The 25,206-nt window shown below is 37.0% G+C and overlaps 3 protein-coding genes across 3 annotated transcripts; 2 read left to right on the top strand and 1 right to left on the bottom strand.

Moving 5' to 3' along the window:
* Positions 1-2,417: 2,417 nt before the first annotated feature.
* GCK72_017727 (uncharacterized protein) lies at positions 2,418-13,944 on the top strand (the record flags this gene model as incomplete). The annotated part of the gene is made up of 16 exons (XM_053732227.1): positions 2,418-2,481; positions 4,472-4,622; positions 4,918-5,127; positions 5,175-5,249; positions 10,264-10,348; positions 10,419-10,847; positions 10,904-11,302; positions 11,348-11,506; positions 11,567-12,046; positions 12,173-12,283; positions 12,435-12,533; positions 12,582-12,680; positions 12,932-13,063; positions 13,112-13,182; positions 13,232-13,382; positions 13,771-13,944. The coding sequence occupies 16 exons, from the start codon at positions 2,418-2,420 to the stop codon at positions 13,942-13,944; spliced, it is 2,889 nt and encodes a 962-aa protein (XP_053581140.1).
* A 688-nt stretch (positions 13,945-14,632) lies between these two features.
* On the bottom strand, positions 14,633-22,575 carry GCK72_017726 (uncharacterized protein; the record flags this gene model as incomplete). Its single annotated transcript, XM_053732226.1, has 6 exons — positions 14,633-14,803; positions 15,225-15,290; positions 15,951-16,043; positions 16,089-16,427; positions 18,536-18,837; positions 22,416-22,575. The coding sequence occupies 6 exons, from the start codon at positions 22,573-22,575 to the stop codon at positions 14,633-14,635; spliced, it is 1,131 nt and encodes a 376-aa protein (XP_053581139.1).
* Positions 22,445-23,816, top strand: GCK72_017725 (uncharacterized protein; the record flags this gene model as incomplete). The annotated part of the gene is made up of 4 exons (XM_003112611.2): positions 22,445-22,597; positions 22,860-23,042; positions 23,095-23,358; positions 23,664-23,816. The coding sequence occupies 4 exons, from the start codon at positions 22,445-22,447 to the stop codon at positions 23,814-23,816; spliced, it is 753 nt and encodes a 250-aa protein (XP_003112659.2).
* Positions 23,817-25,206: the final 1,390 nt, after the last annotated feature.

Here is a 25,206-nt window from a genome sequence, read left to right as displayed (position 1 = left end):
CTTGTCATTCATTTTCTCTTCTTTGCACTGATAACTATTCAATTTATATATTTCTTCAGTTTTCCTGCTGTTCTCATTTCGTATTATTCTCGTTTTCTTGACCGATGACAACCTCTATTTCATGACAAATAGTTATGTGAAACATAAATGATTATGGGCAAATCTATAAAAGCAGCGCATTCACATTCTCAGTGTCTGTCCTTCATCTTCTTTTCGGAATCCGTTATTTCTTTCTCTTTTTGTATTCCATGATAATCTCATCAACAGAAGAGAAAAACGGGGATGAACTGTCAGGAGATATTGTACTAAACACTTAATGTTCTCCCCCTCTCCATTCTTCTTTATCTTTATCTTCTCACCTCACTGAATATCTAATTATGGACTGTACTATATGAGTTAGTTACTTTCTGGTTGGATAGGTCAATTTTCTATTTCGAAAGTAATCTTTTCAAAGTAAATAGTCATGAAAAGCACATAAAGTAAATAGGGTGATTCCTTTTGGAAGGATGGTGTGAATAAATTTCAAATCTGACTGGCCTAGAAAATCAAGTTCAAACTAGTCCATTGCATTTTATACTAGTTGATAAGAAGGATTTCAAAGTTTCAGTTGCTTTACAATCATGTTACTGAAATTTTTGTCAGATTGTCAGAACCCAGTGTCTCCTATATTTTTTGGGGCTTTTATCTCCGGAGTTCCCATTTGAACCGACCAATTCAAAACTACTCATGCAACTTTTGTATCAGTCCCCTATTATGATTTTCGATGTATGCGACCATAACCTTTCTTGACTCATTTCCCCTCTACGCCCTGTTGACCTCTTACCCTCTCAAGCTGTATCAATTACCTTTTACCACCAAAACTGACCATTGCTTCTTTTTGGTCTTTTCCCATTTCCACCAGAATTTCCAAAAAGGAATTGATTTTTGTCTCTGGTGTTCCCATACTTTTACTTCAATTGTTTCAACCTTCTCTCTCGAGTATTCTTCTTGTCCTCCCATCATGACCTTTTGTCTTTCTTCTTGTTTCTTGCATACACGCCGAACACATGTCCGGTTGTAATTAGGGGTAGAAGGGGAGGGAGTTCTTGTAGGTTAAGAGGTTTTGGAAACAAGAAGAATGAGTTCATATTCGTATTTCCAGTCAAATGGTTCTCCTCCAAAACGTACTATAGTCCATTCAACCCCTTTCATATTCAATCAAAACCGCCAATTCACAATACTGACACCGATTGGTTTTATTTTTTTTTCCCTTTTGAATATATTTTTTCTGTTCTGTTTCGGTCCATGCAGCTTGTGAGTTTTTTCCTCCAAATCAAAATTTATATAAAATAAATTTTTAGTGGCAGCTGATGGTCAAAACAATGAATCTGATAGGTAATAAGAAACCACAAAACGCAAAATATATAAATTTGAATTTTCGTCTTGTGTGGTGTGGGGTGGTCACTCTCTATTTTCTTGTGGTCATTTGAAATAGATCGTTTTGTAAACATACATATAATCGCAACAATGAAAAGAGACTAGACGGGTGGGCAGGCGAAAAGCTGCCCTTTTCTCAGAATAGCACTTTTTGATTTTTGGAATAAAAATTGTCCGAGAATGGTTTAAACGATGGTTTTCCTTGAGTTATTTTACAAATAATTTCTTGAGTTTCGGTTTGAACTATTGGAAAACTTTTCTGATTATTCCATGATTCACATAGTGAAAGTTTTGTACCAGTTCCTTTTTTGAAAGCCTGGTCACAGATTTTCAAGCTTTCACTTACCTAGCTTTCCTTTTTTAGACCATTTTGAGAATTTAGTATCCCAACTCGCTGAAAAACTTGGGCACCTGAACATACGGTCAGGACAAACCCATAGATATATCAATTGATCTCTAGACGTTCTGACATACATACACACAGCCAGAAAGCTTTTGAAAACTAGGACATAGGGGCTCACCGACACACACCTATATTTATTTTTACCTGAAAACACAACAGGATTCTAGAGTTACATGGGAACTTGTGACTTACCGAGCGTACTCGTTCAAAACAACACCGAACTAACTGAAAAATCATTCCCATTTCGCTTCGCAACTATTTTTTATGTTGCTTTATCAACGCTATCCTTCTTCTCCGTTTTTATCACATTCTCTGCCTGTATACTTCCTTTTGTTACACGAATCTCCATTAATCACCATTTACTTTCTCCATCATAAGAGGGAGGTCTCTATTTCTCTTTCACGTTCACTCTCAATTTGGACCTCTCACTCTTTTGAGTATCCATTTCTGGTGTTGTGTTAGTCATGCAAACCTCTAGTATTACCTGTCAATCGAGAAGAAGAGGTTGAAGCTGTGCTCCATGGGAAGAACATTTCCGTCTTCTTCGATCTCTTATAATATTATTATTCTCATTCTTATTCCCTTCTTACCAACTATTATGTCGAACCAACTATTCGCTGTGATTTTAAGATATTGTGCAAATGCATGGGTGAAATTTAATGGTAGGTATTTGAATCTTCTTCTTCTCCTGGAACCACTTGATGACTCCGCAAAAATCATGTGCGGCGTAGAGATGAGCCCCGTGCAATTTTACAAACTATCAAATCCATCTTATTATGACATATCATCATGCATCTTGTTCGTATAGCTCTCATAGCAAAATGTGTACTTCTTTGTGTTGTGTTGGTTATATTTTTGATTCTAACCAGAAGGGAAAAGCTCCGAGAATAAGAAGAAGAACTTGTTCCATTTCTATTTGTAGTCTTCTTGAATTTTTAAATTCGGTTTGTCAACAAAAGCTGCAAGTCATTTTTCTTAAAAAAGCACTGGAGACTACCAACACACAACAAAATGTTTTTTGTTGCATTTTTTGTTTATTCTCACTTATTTCTGCCAATTCCCACTCTTATCATCGTTCGCTTTTTTTCTGATTGTAGCCTTCATAATATCCATTTTCTCTATCAATTTGTGTAATCAGAGGGAGAAAAAAGAGAAATTAGAAAAGCGAGTGAAGGAAGAGTACGATGAGAAAATGTTGACAAATGGGATGTCATGTTCTTATCTGATTTATTATCACCACTCAATGGACTTTTGCTTCTTTTTAACCCCTTCTCATCGTTCGAAATCTAATAGAGACGAGGTTGCAACACAACTCTCTGAGGGATGTGTAATAATTACGAGTGGAATGAAGATTTTGAAGATGCGAATTTTTGGGGTCAGCTCCCTCCACACAAAATGACTCAATCAAAATGAGAACAAGTGTGTGTAGTTAGGAAAAAAAAGAAGATAAAGATGCATGAAACATTTTTTTGAAATTTAATGATTAGCATGGAGGGAAAGTTTTTGAGTCTTCTGGGCTAGATGTCTGATAGATTATCTAATTAGAATTGTGAGTAGAAAATTCCTAGGTTCTCAAGTCTGTCATCGATGCCTAAAGTAGTCAAAGCTTGATCAGTTTTCTCTGGTGGACAGTTAGGCGAAAATTTTGCTCAGCTCTTGCCCAAATCAAGCTTTCAATTCTGACCAGACAGCTTGATCTTACTGTAACGGTTTAGCACCTCGAACCCACTTTCAGATCTGTTAGAAGTGTTCACAGAATGATTATGAGTTCTGTGATCAAACCGTGTTCATATTCTCTTAAATCTTGAACTTTTGAAGTGCGTCTCCCCACTACCTATCAAACCAAAATACATTTTTCATATCAGTCCTTGAATCGACCGAAAGTCAGAACAAAACTTGTTTTTTTTTCTCTCAATTCCAATATTTATTAGTATCCATTTTTTCTTATAATTTTGTGTCGGCTAATCTTCAAACGTACAATTAGATACTACGAATATTTTCTTTTTTCCACTCTCTCTCTTCTTGACCAGCTCTCAAATTTCGTCTCTCTGAATCTCTTGCAAAAACTCATTTCGTCCCATTAGTTGTCTCGTTTCTAAGAGTGTGAAGGAGGGTAAAAAAGAAGAGAAAAGAGAACAACTGATCCCTAATCTAAATGACCATTTTGTGCTGCTCCCGGGCGACGACAACGACACTCTCTTTCACTACTTTAACACCACTCACCTACCTACTTTCCCTCCCGGCAGAAAAAAATAACTAAAAACTTAAGACTTGTTGTTTAAACACAAATAAACATAGGCTCTTTCTGTGTTGGCATACTTGTTTTTAAGTGCTTTTACCTTAATATTGTAGCCAATATTATTAGTTTGCTTGTGACCATCAGATGTGTGGAGCCGAATGATTTCATTCTGGAATACATCCGTCCCGTGTGAAACAATAGGGAACGTTTTCGTGCGTAAAACTTTTCGTGGTAATCGGATTAGTTTACATGCCCACCACTTCCGACAACAAATCATCATAACCGTTTTGCCGTTCGTTTCTCACCCAAAGGTGTTCCAAATGTGTAATGATTTCTAGTTTTTGTTTTTGTTTCTGTAACTGTTTATTGCTTTTTTGTTCTGTACACTGTATACTTATCAAATCAAATTTCAGGCTATCGGCAACGAGATCGTGAGCATGAAGTAGATCCTCGAATGACTCAAAGTATGATATCAGAAAGAATACAACGATCACAGTCTCCAGTTGATGTGAGCTTAGCACTTAGTGAAGATTCGACAATCACAATTACAGAATTGAATAATCGGTGAGTTGTTTTAAAATACAATTAGAATTAGAAACTTCAAGTTGGTTCAAAATGTACTAGTAAGATTTTTGACTTGACTTTGTAGTTTTCGAGACAAGAACCAGAAAAATTTGAAACTGATTTATGTTTACAAATGCTCTAGCGTTTCACCTTCTTTCGAAGATCAACGTTCTGCCAGTCTCTGGGTCTTATCTCTTTATCTCTATGCACAGTAACCTGTGATTTTTGTGACCAGACGCAAATAATTGGATCTCTAGTTTTCGAAACATCACTCTCACCACTATTTTTATTTCAGAAACGGTTCTGCATTCAACGCCAATTCCATCAATGCTACACCTGTTATGAGAAGACGTCGAAGTCAAATGAGTGGAGTACGACAAAGAAATTATCGAATATTAGATCAGAATGAATCGAAATTCATCCTCCAACAACAGAGTGCAGCGGCCATTGAAGAGAAGAAAGGAACGTTGCTGAGGAGGAAGAGCAGCAAAAAATTAATTGAACCGTGAGTCAGACCATTCTTATTCTTCCTAAAGAAGAACTATTTTGTAGTGTGCCAATGATCATCACCCCTCCGGTACTGATGCCTCGAACGCAGTGCTGTGCGGTTTGCAACAAAGAAAAAAGGTAATCCTTTTGTTCGTCTCTTTTTGCCATTTGCTCCCCAATCCATTTCTCACAATTCCACACTTTTTGACGTTCTTTTTGCTTCCCGAATACCGCTAAAGTAGACGAAGAACAGGTGGAAAAAATGGACGATGCATACGTAATTCGACTTGTAATTAGAGACTTAGACGCAAAGCTTTAGAATATGTTTGACTGATTCGAATCGACATGTATACATTAAGTGGAGAAGGAGGAGTAGAGAATTGGTCTTCTCGAAGCTTCTGTGGTTTTTGGTGTATGTTGCTAAAACAATGCCGTTCTTGTCATCGATATAAGAATTGTCTCCTTTATTTCATAGAATCTGAAACTGAATCATTTTCCTGAATCATGAAAAGATAAATGGCGTGCGTAGGAGTCTCCATTCTCCGTTATTTTTTCCAATTTGTATATAGTCGCACACTTTAGAAGAACCTTTTCTTTTTCTTCTGACCCTTCAATCTTTTCAATTCATCTTGTGCGCGACATGAATGCAAAATTTATCTTAGCGCCCATCCTAACTCAACTCAAGGTTCTCTCCCCTTGACAATAGCAACACACACCTAATTTTCTTCAAATCTCTTTACCTCATCTCGCACTTTTTACCACCTTGTAAAGGGATTTTAGTCTCATTGACAACAAAATTGTTTGCTTTCTCTCATATTTTGTGTATATCTATTTCTCTTCTTCCTCTATTCGAACACTTGAGATCGGTGACGAAACTGTTGAAAAAAGTGCGTTGCGTCCGCAATGTGTTCTTTCTCTCTCGAAAGTGACCATGTATCTTCATGTTATTCAATAGCATGTGTTCGTTTCTCGTCATTTCAACAACTAGGTGCACATTTACCTCCCATCCGATTTCAATTGGTTTCATGTAATCAGGTCGCAAGAATAGCGGAGAAAAAGAGATAAGAGGAGGAAGGGAGGGGTTTATAATTTCGCACCTATGGTGTTTCTCTGTTTCACCTTTTCCGTTTTACTATTTGATTCTCAAGGTTAAAATGGTCACTTGCATCCATTTTATTCTCTCGTTATATAGGGCGTCGTTTAGATAATTAGAGCAACTCAAATGCAGCTAGGAGACGAAACATTTTGCTTGAAAAATAGCTTTTTGACGTAATTCTGAGATTATGAACAAATCTGAAAATACCTGGAGGTGTCGTTTTTGTACAAATCTTGTAGTTTTTGGCGATGGGCAACTTCTATAAAAATTTAGGAAGTCCATTCACCGAGACTCATTTTGATATGTACCAAACCCGATACAGTATCTTACCGGCCTCTCTCTGGTCCAAAACGAAACCTTTCAGTCTGCATGTTGAGACCTATCCTGGTTCACAACAATTTCAGAATAAACAATTCTCGTTCACACCGTTTTCAACTCTCTCAGTTCTGATCTTATATTGTGACCAATATACCGTCACATAGCTATAACAAATAACACCTTGTGTATTCCCATTCCGAACGGGTACATAATTTCCGGTCATTGCGCTTCTTCGGTTTCCGGAGTATATCAAAAAGATCTGAGAATACAGATAGCATCTTCCCTCCAACTGAGATATATCTCTAGTATATGCCTTCTCACTTCTAATAACCACAGAGGCTTCTAGTTGCTTCTTATCACACTCCCCGACAAATTGCCATTCCATTCTCTCATTCTGTTCATATCGTTTTGTACTGGAACCTTCATAAAAACCCGTTTTACAACCTTCTCATTTGCCCTTTTTGTCTTTCAACACCTCCCTTTTGTTTGTTCAATTTCTCTCAGTTTCTTCTTGACCCTCACATGATTTTGTGATGCTCAACAACTGTAATCCGTTCGTCTAGAACCGGTTTACTTCTTGCAACTGACCCATTTTGTGATTTTCACAAGCCGCTTAGTGCTTGTGCATATACCAGTTAGTTGGAATATGATGTAGAACATCATTCTTTTTTTGAATGTCATGTGTCTCTTTTTTCTCGATTTCAATTAGACATTATGTCCTTTTGAAGGTCTATCCTCTGATTTGTAATTTGAAGTTTGATGACCTAGATCTTTTTAACTCTTACAACTATAATTACATCCAATTTGCGAACACAAGGTGATGTGGACACTCTTCAAATCTTTTCTTACACTTTTTGCATTTCCATCGACTACACACTTTCAAAAAGTCTTTAGTCTAGGTCAGTCCGGAAATGAGAGAAGACACGAATACAATATTTCACAGTTCTCCTCCACCTTGCCACTTGCAAAAAAGGGAAAACCGTAATAATTTTTGGCAACTTTCTCTCTCTCTTCTCTTTCTGCAACTACTCATCGTCCATCATCCGATTCTTTTCTCTTCATTGTTCTGTTTTTTGTTGATAATACGAGAGAAAGAGAGAAGCATCGACGTCTTCTTTCTGAAGAGGACACGATATATACCACCGCCACCTTTTAGCTAGCCCTTCTCATTGTAGCAATTATTATTGTTATAGTAGTGTTAATAATGATTGGTATTATACTAATAGTTTTCTTTTCACTCTAATTAGTTGTATATTTAGAGTGTCCATCGTAGATTTACTTTTTCTTCTTCGTTTGCTGGGGAGTCTACTGCCCACCCTCGTATCCGTTTATTCATCTCAGTACTACGAAAGTAATTTATTCAGTTATCTTTTGAAAAGAAGACTACTTCTTATTTGTTGTATTCTTTTCTAGGTGACTTCTTCTATTGTACTGTTGCTTACGGTACTAGATCCACCTTGACCATTCTGAGCACAGTAGCTTGTTGGACAATTTGGTGAATCCTAGAAATTTATGAATAATGCTATACATATTTTTCAAAACGCATTCCTCCATTCTTCTTCTCTCATTTATTCAATTGGACCTCCACTTTTGAATAAACAATGACATGATAATCGCATGATTTCGGAAGAAAGGTTGAGCTCCCCACACATTTCGAAACATTCCTTCTTTTGTGGGCAAACATTAGAAGAAATGAGCATGTTTCTGTTGCGTGTCCGATCACTGCACACAGTGTTTCTTTGAAAAAAGCCTACTTTCCGCGCGGAAAGAGTTACCTCTGTGTTGCTCTTTTTCCGGTTAGATTTATAGTTAGAGAAGTTTATACGGCAGAGAGGGAATGATACATTGAACTCTCAACCATCTCTTTTCTTATTTAAAATAATGATTTACTAGACTGTACCTTGTTCCTTTCTCCCATCCTCCCTCGCAAAAAAATCAGAAAAATTGTAGTGATCGAGAAAAAAAGTACTTGAGTCTGATCCACTAAAACACAAAAATGACAAGTTGTTTCGGCGAGTTCACAGTTTTTTTCTTTGTCTTTATCTATTCTTATCCGTCACCCCACTAGTTTTGAGTTTTCCATCCAAACATTTGTTTTCCTCTGCCATCATCTCTTTTACTCTTCACCGAATTCAATAGATCACATTAAAGAGATGCCATTCAAACCGCCCGTTCCCTCATTTCACATGATTTGACCTTTCTGTCCGTCGTGGTTCTTTTCGTGAAGAGCCCTTTTTTCGGTCCCGACAATTCATCTTTTTCTTGTGCTGAAGGACGATTTCTTCAGATCTTGAAAGCCGAAAATTGCCGACTTTTTGTTCCGTACTTTTCTTCTCACAATACATCTCTCCACCTCTTATGCATCGTCAGTTTTTCGGTTTTGGCTTCTATTTCTATATCCGATTCTCTGTTGGTGTGGTGTATTGGTTTGAGGACATAATGTGGCGCCGTTATGTTCCAGTAGTTGGATGTAAAAGTATATAGAGAAGGGGGCAACATAATTTGTCTGGGTGAAAGTGCAAACCGAACAGTTCATATTTGTTCTAGGCTTTTCCGCATCGTCGCCTTTTGTTCGCTTTTCGAGCCTCACTTTCATTTTCCATGAACTCATTTGTCAGATGCTCAATGAGACATTTTTGGGGGAATGGATGGGTCGAAGAGGGCCACTCCGACTCATTTTCACAAAACTAACTTCAAGATATTCGACGGAAATGAAACTGAGCTTCTTAATTTTGAAAACATAATATTCCTTCGTTGCTAGGTGAAACTCCAATTCTTTTCTATTCTCGGAGAATAGTTTCCCACGGAAAACTGGCTATGTATTTTCCTTTTTCTCCATCTTTTTTTCTTAGTATTTTTTTTGTTTCTTTTACTCTCACCCTGACACTTTTTGCTTCTTCTCGAATTTCAAGACACTTTGTTGATGCTCTTTTTATTTCCAGAAGGTCATGAATATCAAGTTTCCTCCTCCCTTCTCTTTTTCTGATACTAGTTGGGAGGATGTTTGACAATTTAGCAATTTGTCCTCTATTCGAAGATTTGTTATCTCGTTTTCCTTTTTCCTCCTTCTTCTCCTTCTCATTAAGTTGAACATCTTCTCCTTTTCTCTTCTTCGTAATAATTAGCCACATCATTGCGACAAACCGCCACCGCAAATAAATCGAATTCCCGTTCTTCTACCTCATTTGCAATTCAATTCGATCTGGGTGTGTATTCCAATATTCCCAAAAAAAACGATATGCAACATATAGACATTTTTCGTCGTTTCTTGAGAAATGGAAAATTGTTCGTTTAGTGAAAGAAGGCGGAAAAACATGAACACATCAGAACAATTCAGAGAAAAACCTAATTATTAGGCCTGTCCTCAATGAAAGAGATGTTCCTCCATCCATCTAAAGTCGTTACGAAAAAGAGAAAAAGAAGAAAAAAGAACACAATTTTCTTTTCGTTTTGTTCTTGCGGATTTTCCTGGAAAAGTCCCGGAAAAAGAAAACAAAACATATATTTCCTAACTGAATCGTCACCCAACTTCCGTTTCTTCCAATCTCGCAGGAGCTTTTCTTTCTGAATCCGTTTTCTTTTCTCCCCGTTTCCATCCTTCACATCACTTTCCAATACCCCGTAATTTGGTGATTTATTATGACACCGCAACGACTCTTTTCCTACACTCCCGGCGACTCTTTTTGCACTTTTTCCCCATTGGCTCTTCCCATTTTCTTCATTTTCTTATTCTTACAGCAGTGGCTACGTAGTGACAACAAGAACACAATCGTATCCTCTCGAAGCAATGTCGGCGGTTTCAACCGATCGGACAACGGATGAGGTTTGTTACTTTTTCTATTTTTGATCTATTCAATAATTTTTTGAGGATTAACAATTTATTCAAGTTTCAGGAAACCGCCCGCCTTTCCTTCGTTTCCTCTTCCACTGGTTACAGTAGTGCAAGATCCTCTCTGCGGAGCTCTGACGGCGGAGATGAAACAAACAACAACACTAACTCGGCTGGAAATCGAGATAGCGCTATCTCAACAACATTTTCCTTGTCATCTCAATCATCTGCTCGACGATCGGCTCTTCTTACGAAAGGATCACTGACGCATTTGGATCGAATTGCTATTGAACTTTTGGACACCGAAAGAACATATGTAGAGGATTTGAATGCAGTGATCAAAGGATACATGGACTTTTTAGTTGAGGACCGGGAACGGCTCAAAGTTACACTCGATGCAATTTCTTCTCTATTCGGGTGTATCGAACGGATTTTCGCGTTCAACAAACAGCTGTACAATCAACTTGATTTAGCAGATTTGGATTGTGTCAAAGTGAGTTTTTGAAGGGAAAGGTCATCTGTATATACAATGTTTCCGGTTCATTTCAGATGAGCAGATGCTTTGTGGACAACTATGGAAAGTTCGAAGATTACATTGAATATTGCACAAATTACCATCGCATGATGTCCACACTTTATCAATTACAACAACAACCTCTGGTGGCAAGAGCACTTCTTGAAAGACAACAAGCACTGAATCACTCACTGCAACTCTCAGCATATCTGTTGAAACCAGTTCAACGAATTCTGAAATACCATCTGTTCTTGGAGAATATTTTGAAAAATATGCCAACAACAACTCATCCAGAAGAACTGAATCAAGTGAAGAGAGCTCATGAAGTGATGACGTCACAGGCGGCAAGAATCAATGATGAGAAGAAGAAAGCAGAACATATTGAAAGAGTCGGACAGTTACAGTCGACACTTCAGAAATGGAAAGCCGATGAGGTTAGTTTCAGTTTTTTCTGACTTCAACATATAATTTTTATTCAGATCCAAATCAGTAATTTGTCTGCATATGGAGATTTATTATTGGAAGCATCTTTCCGCCAAGCTGGTTCCAAAACCACTCGTCTATTGTTCCTTTTCGAAGAAATGTTGCTAATTGTGAAACAGCGGGGATCAAACTATGTTTGTAAAGATTACATTATGGTTGGTTATTGGATTTTATTCTCGGAATTCTCTCATTATTTAATTGCGTTCAATTTCCAGTGTTCCAACTTGATGCTTAACGAATGGATTTGTCCAGAAGAACCATTGAGTTTCCAAGTGTTATCATTCGATAATCCACGTGCTCAATATGTGTTTTTGGCATCTTCAATGGAACAGAAAAGGACATGGATGCAAGAATTGAAACGAATGATGTTGGATCATTACTCTATTGAAATTCCTGAAAAGACAAAACAATTAATGTTGAGTATTGATAACACAAAAGTTGTTCCATTCGGTAGACCAGAATTCGCTGAGGTTTCAATGAAGAATCATAAGAAAGTTCCAAAATATTTGGAGAAGAGAAGAAAGTCTGTTGACGCTAAGGAGGAAAGCAGTAGGAGACGAAGTTTGTCAGCATCTCGACTTCTCGGAGGCAGTAAAACTTCCATCTCGGAGCCAATCAGGGAAGAACAGAAATGCACTTGTCATATGAATGGTGGAATTTATAATGGAGGGAACCCAACTACATCAAGATCTGTAGTAAGTGATAAATTCATTCTTGAATCGAATGCACAAAGACTAAAATACTAGTTTTTCAGTTAGCATTCTTCTTTTCCTTTTATTTATAAAATTAACTCCTTCTCATACAATTTCTAACTAATCTAGACGCATAAAATGCTAACCCATCAAGAATCTCATCCAACTTTACCGGAATCTAACTTCTACCGTCCACCAGTGTGTCGCACTCAATCCGCAGCAACCATTGACCTCAACCAGGTAACTTTATAGTTCTTCTTTTCTAACAATCCTATTAATTTTTGAAAGACATTTCTTCTTTTCTTAACTCGATTCAAACTCTTAGGTTGCAAAATCAGAAATCAAACCGAACTATAAAGCGAGCAGGCTAGAATACTCTTTACCTTTTCAGGTCAATATCACGGAGCCAAGTACAGCGGCTGTTCTCTCATCGAGAAGTCGGTACCAACAAGCCAGAAACCGTCGACTCCCACCCCGTCATAATCAAGAGGTACTATTCTGGAAATGTCCAAAAACTCAAAAATAGTTTTTTTTTCAGTCTCGATCAACATCTAGTCGTCGTTTGGGCGACGATGAAATTGATAGAACTTTCGATCAGCTCTACGAGGAATTGGTGTCTTATGGTGACTCTGCAAAGGTTCGTTGTTCAATAGACATGTGCTTTTTGAAATAAACTACAGTGCCATGTAAGGCACTAAGGTGTGAGTCATACACCAATATTAGGTCTATCCTCTTTTCTATAAAAGTTGTCTTCTTACCTATCAAGACTTGAAATTTTAAAGTGAGAAACGCCTCTTGCAAGTACGACAAAAATTGTTGCATATCGAAGTTCCCTGAATGATTTTTCCCTTTTTGCTCATCATTATCAGAAAAATACTCGGTTTGCAGCAGCAGACGTCAGCGACAAACACACAAAACCACAGACAACGCCTTAGGTCGGAGGCTCCTCCGAGTACCGTAACCACAATTACAGTATCTGCGACTCCTGCGACAGCGACGCTTTCAGTGGCGGAATGTGCGGTTAGTGATGGGTAAAATGTGTAATTACATCAATAATTGTTGCTTCAGAATACACGACTCCGCTCAAAATCTCTAACTCGTCTGGATGAATATGAGGCTGAGCCGATTTGTTTGAAACCGTAAGCAGCAGCAGACATAGAAAGATATTGTAAGATAATAGGATTTCAGAAGTATTGAAAGACGGTATTCGAAAGTAGATCAATTGAAAAAAAGATCAAGAAAATATCAAGTAAATCAAGAGCCAGAAGCTGCTGATGTGTTACGTCCGAGTGTGGGAAGATTCTCGTTAACGGATCATGAGATTATTATTCATGGAGAGGTTGGTTCGACTTGATAATCAAAGAAAACTATTTGGTATTTAATTAAATTTTTGAAGCAAGATCAAGTTGACAAATTGTAAGAAGGTTTTGATAGCATTCAAGTTTTCATGTTTCCTGAATCCTTTTTACAACTACAGGTTTTCCCTAACATCCTTTCTTGCTGGTTCTGAACTAGAATTTGTAATAATTTGGAACTAGCTGGCTATGCTAACCTTATTAGAAAAGTGGCATAAAGGTTGCAAATCTGATATCACTTGTTGGTTTTTTCGACTTCCGATTGAAGAAAGCATAATTTGAATTTTAAAAATGCAGATACTGAAAAACCTGAAAAGCCTGATATTTCAAAAAATGATGACTACAAAATAAGACAAAGATTCTCAGTTTTAGGAGCCGTACAAACGGAATTCTGGACGCCAACGTACTCCACTAACAGCCCAACAAGCAGCCGAACTCGACGACTACTTCCCATCATCCTCCTCAATGAACTCAGCTCCGCAATCATGCTCCAGCAGTGCAACTCCATCATTGATGTCTATAATCCGACAGTATGAAAATGCATAATGTTTTGAATATTGGAAGAATCATCACCGCACTCATTGTTTAAGCATAAAATTTCTTATCTCCAAACCGCAAACTCGGCGGTGAAGCGACCAAAAATGTGTAAACAGATTCCGAAATAGAACAAAGAGAAAAAATAATAGTTCGAAAACATATAAAGTATAATTGTCTTAATATAAAAGAGAAAACATACCGTGACTCCCGAACCTTCTTTCACATGTGATGAAACCCCCATTCTTCCCTTCTCAAATTATCTCTGTCCTGGCTTCTTTACTCTAAAATGTTCCATAACAAACCGTTTCTTCTGTTCGCACTTTACTCTTACCGGTGCTTCTTTTCTCACTCTGCATTATTATTATTATGATGTCGAATCATTCTTGCTCTCTTCTTTATTCATAATGAATATTTATTATTATTATTTTTTCAAATTTTATAAAAAGACCCAGATAAAAAATATGAGAAATTATCAATGAGATCTGGGCAATAAAAGATAAGAGACATAATTAGCTAAAAGCGAGTAATTTCACAGTGGTTCAGACAATCGGTGAATATTAGAACATCTTTTAAATGTGTTGCTCTAAATATCTGGTATGTTACTTTCCTAACAAATCCATTTTTTGGCATTTTTCAATTTTTCAATTTTCCAATATTAAAAAGACATTGAAAATCAGTTAAATAACAAAACAAGTTATCAATACGACTTGTTACAAGTGTTATTCCAATAATCTTGAATGGCCTTTCTTTTCATTTCTATTTGCTTATGATACACCGCCACGATTTCGGCAGCTTGATAACGTAGAGGTCGTTCCAATGCAGGGTTCCTTTCTATCATTATGTTCATCGTTCTCACATGTTCTTGTATCTGAAAGTAACTCATTTATTGTTGCTCTCCGCCCCCATCGTTATACAGTAATCTTATCAATTTGGTACTCTCACCCCTAGACGTCTCTAGACGGTTTGAAACACTTTCAGTTCTACTTTCCGATGCATTTCACTGTCTAGAAGTGATAAAGATGCAACATCAGACAACACTTCCGGGCGTATGTTGTTAAAAGAATGTATTGAAATTTCCAACCAACTTTGAGACTTTATTTCCTTGTCAACTGATAGCAATAAATACATTTCGAAATACCACAATTTAGAGGAAATGTCGAATTTAGTGCTCATCGCTAGTCGTTTATCTATTGGTCAATCGAAAATGTCATGTGAGAAAACGATAGTTATTATAAACAAAACCGGAAGATCGAACCACAAGAATGCACATTAACCTTCCCCCAACTAACCTGTGATAGAATTCGAACACGGTGTTCATTCATAATTTCGTTGCGGGCAAGAAGCACATGGAGCTCCTGAAAATCAGAAATTACGTTGGGAAACAAAAAAAGGAAATCGGATTATCAGTTTGTTATTTTGATTTCGTTTGTTTTTCCGTCTTACGAATACAATGTTTTTAAACTTGTATCAGATCAGAAAGTGATTATCAACATGTGTTTGTATTAAACGTATCAAATTTTTTGAAATTCTGAAATACTTTTCTAACTGCGAAGGATAACTGTGGGTGAGTTAAGTAAGGTTGAACATCACTCTGACACAGGGGTGCAAAACGCAAGGTCGCTTAAACGCGCTCCGTCGCTCAGCGGTTGGCACGGTGCCAAAAACTGACTTGGCTGAGTGCTGCCAAGTTCAAGTTTAGCGTGTGTTTGTTGTATATTTTGATGAAAAACGCGACGCACACGCATCGCGACTCGGCCGGTAATTTCAAAACTTTTCGTTGCGGACCTTACGCCTCGCACCCCTGTGCTCTGATACTCAGTTTGCAGAGTTATAAAGGTCTGACATGAAACAGGAAAATCATGGCATTTACATGCTCCATTTAAACATTCAAAAGTTACATAATGATTGATGGAACGACACGTGTATTTGTACCGTAGTCCTAACTCTTATTTTCAGTGTTATGAAAGTTTGAAAGCACCTCCAACAATCAAAAACTATATGAAACGTCCACAAACCTCTTCTAAATCTTCAGTTTTTCTCTTGATTTTCTCTCTACACCTTCTTGCGGCCTCAGTGTTTCTCAATCGTTTCTTCTCATCTTCTGATCCCTGAAACATAAATATTTAATTCAAATATTCCTCTCCTCCTTGTACCATTTCTACTCTTTCATCATTTGAAGAATTTATCACATTTGGTGAAAATTGGTTAAGTCCTAATAAAGATTGTTTGAATAATTGTTCAAATTGTAATAATTGTTCTGCTTTTGGCGATTCATCTTCAGATTCTTCTGATTCTAAACTACCAGCAGATCTAGGAGCTGCTATGTTTAGTTGTGAAAAACCAAACGATGGGGATAATAATACAGTCGGTGGTGTCATCTTTATACATTTAGGTGAAGGTTCACCAGATGGATTGTCATAATCTCCAAAAGGAGAGGAATAAGAGGAGGAGGAGGATCCAGCCCCAGAACAATCCGACATTCTTGTGCTTATCTGAAGAGGAAATCATGGAATATGTTGAGAAAATAGAATAACGAGGTATACGGTAGAGCGTGTCATTTGGGTTGAACTTCCTGAGTTAATGTTACCCTTAAAATATTTCTACAGTCTTTCATAAAGTGTTGACTACAAAATAGGGAGGGAGCGTCAAGAGGAAAAACGATAAGCAATGAGTAACTTGCGGTTGTTTGAGGTAATAAATGATAAGAGAGGAGAAAATGATGATCGGTTGGGTGGAGCCTTGTTTAAATGTAGATAACACTGTTTTATATTGCGAAAAAATTGGGATTCGCCGGAAAAGTAGTACAGTTGGAGGGAGTAGCTGATTCACTGATTGTTATCTCGTATTGCTCATCTTTGAGAAGAAAGGAAATGATTCATTGAAGTGTATTGGGTGAATGCTTCTCACTTTTGATAAAAATTATTTTGGTTGATTCTAGGTGTGGTCATAGTTTCCGCTTTGTCCTGTTCTGGGTTTTAACATGATGCACACAAGTGGAATATTATGACGTGAATTGTGTGATTATGTGACCGTGAATCAAGTGAAACTTATCGTGATATTATTCTTAATATTTCAAAACCAATATGGGAGTCAACGACGAGCAAGAATCAAAAGCAAAAGAAAATGCAAACTTGAAACCATTAATAACCGCATGTGTACTCTGACAATCAGCCAACAGTGAAAATCTAGAAGCATCTGAAAAATCAGAACAAAATGTGGATGACAAGAAAATCATGAGTTTTAACCACAATTTTCAAAAAAGTGACACGATAAGCTGTGTCATAGTCATCTGGGAAATGAATAAATGATTAGGTGACGAGTCAGTTCAATTAGTTTTTAAAATGAGTCAGTCGAAATTTAGAGTCTGGATCACTCGAGAAGAGGATATGAGAGAATGAGTTTGGAGAAAAAACAGATATTCATAATTAGGGCGAAAGGGCGTGTGTCTTCTTCTTCTTCTTCTTCTTCGTTTTATTTCTTCTTTTTTCAAAGAAAACGAAAGGACGGATTCCTCGAAAGGAACTTTTCAAAGAACTCTTTAAAAAAGGTGATTCAGTCGAATTATGAAAACCCATATCACTTTTTATATTCATTGTTTTATCTCATATTCTTGGGGTTTGTCACCGAGTAAAATGACATCATATCAGGAATTGGGGTAGTATTCAGGCCCCTGACTCAGCTGATAACACAAATGAAACACAAAATCTAGAAATCATGAAAAGATAAAAAGGGTGGTATGAGTGGATAACTATAGGGCAATATGACCTTTCTGTGATCCGTGTGTAGGTGGGATTGGTTTCTGAGAATACATATTTTAATAAGACTTTAATTGCTGTTTTTCTCGGCTGAAAATGAGAATAAGTGTGACTGGACGAAAAGTAAAGTTCATAAATGCTAGAAAGAGGTGGAAAGAACATTCTGTCTGGGATGTGTTATCCGGAAAAAGACGAAAAATTGGAGAGCTACTGAAAAACAACTTTTATTTGTGTGAGTATGCCCCCGTACCGCAAGGAACACATTTCGTATAAATGGAAGGCTTCTATTGTTTTAGAAAAAGATGAATTGAATGTCACCGGGATAAAAAACTGGAAGAGGAGGAGAAAAAGCAGATCAAGTAAATCTAGAATTACATCAAAACAACAGATAGATTAGACGAAACCCTAGACGTTCGGTTTTGATCTACATTAATTCCAAGTCATTTTTGAGGGAGACTAGATTATTAGATTTTTGATTTGTATTCAGAAGATAAAATTCATTCAAAGTCTTAGTGATTTTTGAGGTATTAGCAAATTAGTTGAAAAATAAACTTTAGAACAAAGAAATGATTTCGAGAAGAAAATCCTGAGAATGATATAAAGAAGAGAAAGTTCAAAGCATTTTAAGAAATATGCCCTTTGGATGTTCTTCGAAAATGTCATTTAATTACTTTTGTTTCAAATTAATGTGAAACGGTTTTGAATAATATGGCGTATTTATCAATTGGGAGTTTTAGCAAAGTATACTGTAGACCTTACCTGATAATTCAACATAGATTTTCTTTTTTTCAATTTTCAGATTTCAAACATTTCCATCTATGTAAAGTTTTCAAGACCGTACTCACCTGCAATTCGTTGATCTGAGTGAAACTGATTCCACCCGCATCAATCTCCTGTTGAATCATCATCTCTCCCATCGCATCAACGAAATCGTCCTGCTCGTTTTCTTGCTCGTCAACGTCGTCGTCGTCTTTATCCTCATCCTCTTCGATGATTGTATTCAGAGACATATCGTATGGATCCATTGGAACGAAATCTCCGAATGGGTAGTAGTTATTTGAATTTGCTCCACGAGCAGCTTGACAATAACCGCAAGATGGGTCCCCACAGCTGCAGTTCATGTTCATATTCATGTCTAGAAGTGCCTCTGAAATATAGTCGATGTGGTTTTGATGCGAAGGGGTTGTGCATGATACGGTGTGCAGTGAAAATGACATCAAGAGTGCGTGAAGAGTTTCAGATGAGTATAAATTATCAAAAACCTGTGAATGTTGTAGTCGGAGCGAGACTCAAATGCCAAATCAATTTCAGTTACGTTTTCGAAAATAAGAAGTTTGACATTCAATGGGTGGTGTGTGGTTTTCAAGATCATCATTACCTGAAAACAGATGTCAAACAACACGGTGTTCAGTTTTCATTCTTTTCGGTCACTGTTTGGTTTCGCTTATCAGATCTTTCATAGCAATTGTGCGTTTGAAGCTTTTTGAATTTTTGTTAACTGGGAAAAGAACCTTAAGTCTTAAAGTGGACATAGAAAAAAAACCCAACATTTCACTGATTATAACAATGTGTCTGAGAAAAAGAAACACATTGAGTTCAATGATCTTAACAACGAACAAGATGAGTAGGCGGCAACTCTATGGATCTGAAAATTTGTCTGTAAATTTAGGAGTGAACTCCCAAAACTCCATCCAAATCTAGTCTCAACCAATTACTTCGTAATCAATCATCATATTTGTTATCCCCCAGCCGTACCTAAACTTTTATATCTTATATCCCTAATTCGAAAGCATTCTTATCAAACCATTTCTCTTAATTCGTCGCAACTTATTTCATCGATCAAAGATTCTTCATGAGATACCTAATGTTTATTCGTCGTGATTATTTATTTACTACGTGCCACTACCCGCCTTTCTATACTATTTCACAACTTCACCGCGAATCGAAGATCAATAATTCCCCCACTATCATCATATTGGTGAGAGTTGTTATCAGTAAACTATAAACTTCTCGGGTAAAAAGCGGGTCGCTTATGAAATCAGCAGAAAAGAAAATGAATTGATCTGGAAGACGATCTGGAAAATTGGTAAAATGAAGTGAATGATGATGATCGAGGCTGATGTGAATCATATATATAGTTCCTAATGACGTCCATCTGACTCATTTTTTCCAGGTTCAGATCATCATAGTCATCGACATCAATGTCATGATTCATACTGCACACTTGCAAACTCCGAATTGATGGTCAATATACGAAGACAGTTATCAGCAAATGTATTCTTCAAGTACATTTATTTAGTCATTGATAACTAAGACGATGACATTTTCAGTTAATGTTTCGGTCATATATAAACAACTAAAAGCATGGAAAAGATTTTCGAACACGATGAGACAGAATGTTAAGTACATTTTTGAGTCACTGTCTAGAAGCCTAGACGTTTAAGAAGTGAAGAAATTGATTTCAAAAAAAATCTGTCTGTCTGTCTCTTTGTTGAATGCGCTATTGAAAAAGTCGCAAATGATCATCATAAGCTCGAAGGAGACTACGGTGAGCCCAACTAGGAATACATACTGTTGCCGGAATGGCAGAGAATTTATGCTGGATACAATGTCGATGTGGCTCAGCGATTTTTTTAAACATGTTATTTGGACTTTATTAAAGCAACTTGCCACATGCAAGAAATAGAATCGCGAAGTATCAAAATCCTGATAGTTCCAGATGAATGGTGATTCTGTCAAAATTGCAATTGCTTGTTCGAACGAAACCCCAGTCTTACGACTCTGAGTGCTTTGACGAGATAATAATAATATTCAGGACTTTGACTCCAATGTTCTTCTGGGTTCTATTCGTTCCAACCCAGTCGACATAAAGTTAGATCTTTTTGAATTTTTTAAAATTTCGTTGGCCGAATTCGATTAATCTGAAAAGAAAAAATTCCAAGGTCACTTGGGCATTATTCTTTGACTTATGAATTTGATATTAGAAAATAATTAAACACTCTAAATGTTGATGGTGTGCTCTAATTTGCATCAGTTCCTTATAATACAAAAAGCTCAACAATCGAAAATATCCATAACAGACATCGATCCCGTATCTCCGCCCTGGCCATAGGTGAAAATCTAAACATCAGTGTTGATACTGATAGACTGATAGACCAAATCAGTGCACGTGACCAACTAGTACTACCTACTTTGTGATTCTCATTTCAAATATCTCTATCAAATCATGTCAAACGATTTATCGACTGCCAAGACGATGTCCATCAATTCTGTCTTCTTTTTCTCCATCTTCTTCTCGCGCATCAACTATTTCCTCACTTTGAGTGGGAAACCTATTTTCGTTGAAGGAGAAGAAGAACTGTCTTATTTTGTTGTTTTTTAGATCTCTTGGTTGGTTACCACTTGTTTCTTTCCTCTATTTTTCTATTGATTTTCCTTCCACTTGAATCTTCTATGTTTTCTTGATATTTCTATGATTCTCTTTGAATCGAACTTGAATTTATCAAAAACCAAACCATCATTTGCATTTTTCTTTGGATTTCAAAGGGGTTGGATTAAACATTTTTGTACCCAAACGAATAACGTCACACATGTGGTTTTTCAATGAAATCACTACGTCAGAGAGCTAAAATTATACGACAAAAGTCTTGCGGGATCCAAATCCAGAAACCCGTTTTTAGTTTATATCATTAGAAGAAATGGAACAAGTTGTGATATCATTTCATCCGGATAGCGGCTAACGGCTAGCTAGCTTCGCCTGATCGAATGCCAAAGTTCAGTGAACCGACCCCTAACTCACTGAAATGAAAAAAAATTAGAACAACAAAATAGTGTAGGCGGTTAAGGGGTATAACCAGCGACTAAATTGAAAAGAACTTCTTCGTCTTCTTGACCTGATTGAATATTACGTCGTCGTCGTCATTTCGCTAAGAAGAAAGGGAATTCCGGGTACCCGTTTTGAATTAACAGCATTTTTATATTTTATGGGAACCATTTAAAAATGTCGAATTGAAAACAGCTTCTTGTTATCAAAATGGCCCAAATTGGTTGGAATAGCGTTATTTTTGTTTTGGGTATGGGTGCATTTCCATGAAAATAGGGGGTCTCAAAGAATAATAGAATTACTACATATTATTCAATGGAATGGCGTCTGTTCCATTTGTCACATACACAATTTCCAATGGGATTCCTCTGAAAAACGGAGACTGTATATAGTGTTGTGTAGCCTTGAACATGTCAGTCATAAATTTCAAATCATTTGTTATTCTTCTGTGATGATCTTTATCCAATCTTCTTTATTATCGCATTAGTTCAAGAATCACGATCATTTCAAAAAGTGTTTCTTTTTTCTCTTTTTCTACCACTTGACCAGATGTTTTTCAAGGCCATCCATCCATCATCTGACTCTCTACTCGTTTTCTTCCACTTTTCTTTTCTCTTTTTGTCGGAAGAATTGAAAAAGGAATAGGCTTAAAATTCCAAAGAGAGAAAGAACATATTTCCGTCTCAGTGTGGTCCAAAATGTTGTTTGGTTCGCCCTCTCCGCCACCCTCTCGTCATACAATTTTCAAATTAATTTTTCTCATTTTGTCCGTCTTCAAAAATGTTTGCACTTGCAAAATTTACAATTCAGAAGACCTCGCCTCTTTCCAATTTTTCAATTCTCTCTCCCTGACATCTGCCTTTTATCTCATCTTCTCCTCTCTTCTGAATTCTTTTCCGAACCCATCTCGATTCCAGACACGACTCCAAATATGTCGGCGTCGTCGTCTTCAACTACCACTACAACGACGACGTCCACAATGACAAACACGGCGACAACGCAGCAAGGAACGTCATCTAATCGACGCACCCCATCGTCTACATCGTCTTCATCGTGTCTCATCAAGTGCTTCCTTATGGAACGGGTAGGTTGTTCTTCTCTCTAATAATGTGAACCTAGCGGTCACATTGACTCCGCCCCCATCCCCCAGTTGGAAGATCGACAAGGGAAAACACCATGTTTTGTGTGTCGCTAAAATTATTCTCTGAGCATTTTCATAATGAGAGTGCCTGTATCCAACTATGTAGTATTTATGTTAATTGAATATTTAAAGCAAAAGGTGAGCAGTTGTAGATCAAAATTTTTCTTCCGGGTGGCGCCAGATTGTTTATTGAAACTTTTTTCAGCATTGGCGACACCTTTTGTTCTCCTTATCACTTCATACCCTTATCTACATTCTTCTTCATATGTGTTTCCCTGCCAGAGATCTTGCTCAAGCCTTCCTTGCCGATATCCTCATTCTTCTTCTTGCTGCATTTGGAACTGCTCGAAAACTGCCTCTTCTTATCTTCCCAAGTGTTATCGTTAAGGTGCAAACTATTTCCTTTTTCTGCTGAAATTCAAGTTTCTCTCTTGTTCCAGTTCATTTGTTTCTCGCTGTGTGCTGGTGTTGCCATGTTGTCCTTAAGTGAGACGAGTATCAATATGAAAACAAAAGAGGCGAGGATGGAATTCAGACGACAGAGAAATTATCCCGAAGTTGTAAATATCACTTTCGAAGATCATCCGACAGTTTGTATCTGGATTCACGCAATGGCTGTTGTGGTTGCGCTGGATTTGAATATCGGATTGAAAGCGTTTTACAGCTCATTCGATTGCATGAAAAAACCTGTTGTAGAGGAAGAGGTAGGGTTTGGATTTTTTTGTGAAAATGCAAATTTTGAAGAGGAAAGAAACCTTGGAGGGATCTGAAAGCTCTAGTAGTTCACAAGCTTACTGTGAGGCTATGTTTTGTAAACGCGCCTACGAAATTTGAATGAAAAATCTTTGTTTTTTTTCTAAAAATTTTGGTGAAGCAAAAGTTAAATGAAACTTAAGAATCAGATTTTACCATTTTTAAATCTTTGCAATTATCTTTGAAAAGACTATCCAGTGGCAGCAACACAACGCCCTTATATTTTTTGATCGTCTAAACTTTCCACTTATTCCAGAAACCCCCATCATACACTGTTTGCGTAACGAATTCCTCTCAATCAGCACTTCCACCCACTTATGAAGAAGCGTTAGAAGCCCGAAAAAACATGCAATCTCAAATTGTTCCGTCAAGGAAGAATCAACGAAATTCTGGTATTTTCGTTGTGTAGTTGCACTCCCAGATAATCCGACAATGATGTCCAAAACGACACTGATAATAATTTTTCTTGTTTTTTATATATGTGAATCTTAATATTTTAATAAAATGATCTCAGTTTTTATTACATTTTTTCGTTTTTGTTGAATGAAATTGAATTGAGAAAATTGGAGTCAGTTTGAAGAGAAAATAAAATATATAAGAAAACCAAACATACCAATAATCTCTAACAATAACTACAAAGCAATTCAAATTTATGTTCGTTTTTACTGCTCACTGGGCACTGCATGAAGACGTGAGCTCAGAATCAAAGAGATCGAATCAAGAAGCGTAACCCTCGCTTTCTTTTCCATGTCTAGGCTCGTTTTCTACTCTTCATTATGTCACTTTTTCTCAGAATCAAAGTTCTTCGAGCCGTCTCGAACCTATTCTTAATGAGATTCAACTTTAAAAGTGGAAGCCTCGCTTGTGAAATATGGAAACATTGCTCAAGTAGACACGAAATCTCGAGGTTCTCACTTTAGTCAATTTGCACTCTGCTTCGCAACAACGCCTTCTTCTTTCTCTTTTCCATCTTCGTGGGAATTCCCATAACGTGCATGATGTCGGCGAAATTTCTTTCGTTGGATTGGCTAACAACGTGTCAATAACACAAATCAGAATACTCGACCACTTATGAGAGACTTGTGGCGGAACTAAATATTTATTCTTGTTTTCTTTTTCTAATTTATATTTTCTTCTTGCCTGTTTTAAATGTGTTAGTTATAGAGAGTTGAACTTTTACGACAGCAAACTAAATTTGCCTTCTGGCGGGGAGAAAGCAGGTGCTAAAATGAGTATTCGGATAATTCTCACTAAGGGTTTGAATTCGTTCTTGTGATGTTTGTTTGCTCATTTTCGGTAGAATCGTTGGGTTTTTATTCTTTTTATTTCATCCGTTTAAGTCAAATTGCAGACAGTGAAGCGAATCATAATAACTATTTTTGACTCCAAATTTGGAATCAATATTATCAGTTGGAAAACACTGTCGGATGTCTTTTAATTTGTTTCAATGATCTCGAAGCACAGACTTTTTTACAGTTTAATTCCCGATCTGCAAAACGTATTTTTTAATTGCAAGATCATTTTAAGTCTAATGGATGGGTTCTTCAGCTAGTTTCCCAAACTACTTTTTGAAAACGAATAGTTGTCATACATCTAAATCAAAGCAGGTTTTTTTTCCAGTACTCATTCTGCTTCTTCGCGTGATTCAGTTCCGTGCTGCACGAACCCCATTTTATGTTTCAACCCATAACTATCCACGTTTTTCTTTTCTCCCATTTCAAAAATTAAAACATGCTCGTTTTTGTCATTTCAAAACTCACAAAAAACAGAATACGGACAGACATATTTATGATCATTGC

The sequence above is a fragment of the Caenorhabditis remanei genome, chromosome V (assembly GCF_010183535.1).
Source record: "Caenorhabditis remanei strain PX506 chromosome V, whole genome shotgun sequence".
Classification (NCBI taxonomy): Eukaryota; Metazoa; Nematoda; class Chromadorea; order Rhabditida; family Rhabditidae; genus Caenorhabditis; species Caenorhabditis remanei.
This window is presented reverse-complemented; position numbering and strand designations above follow the sequence as displayed.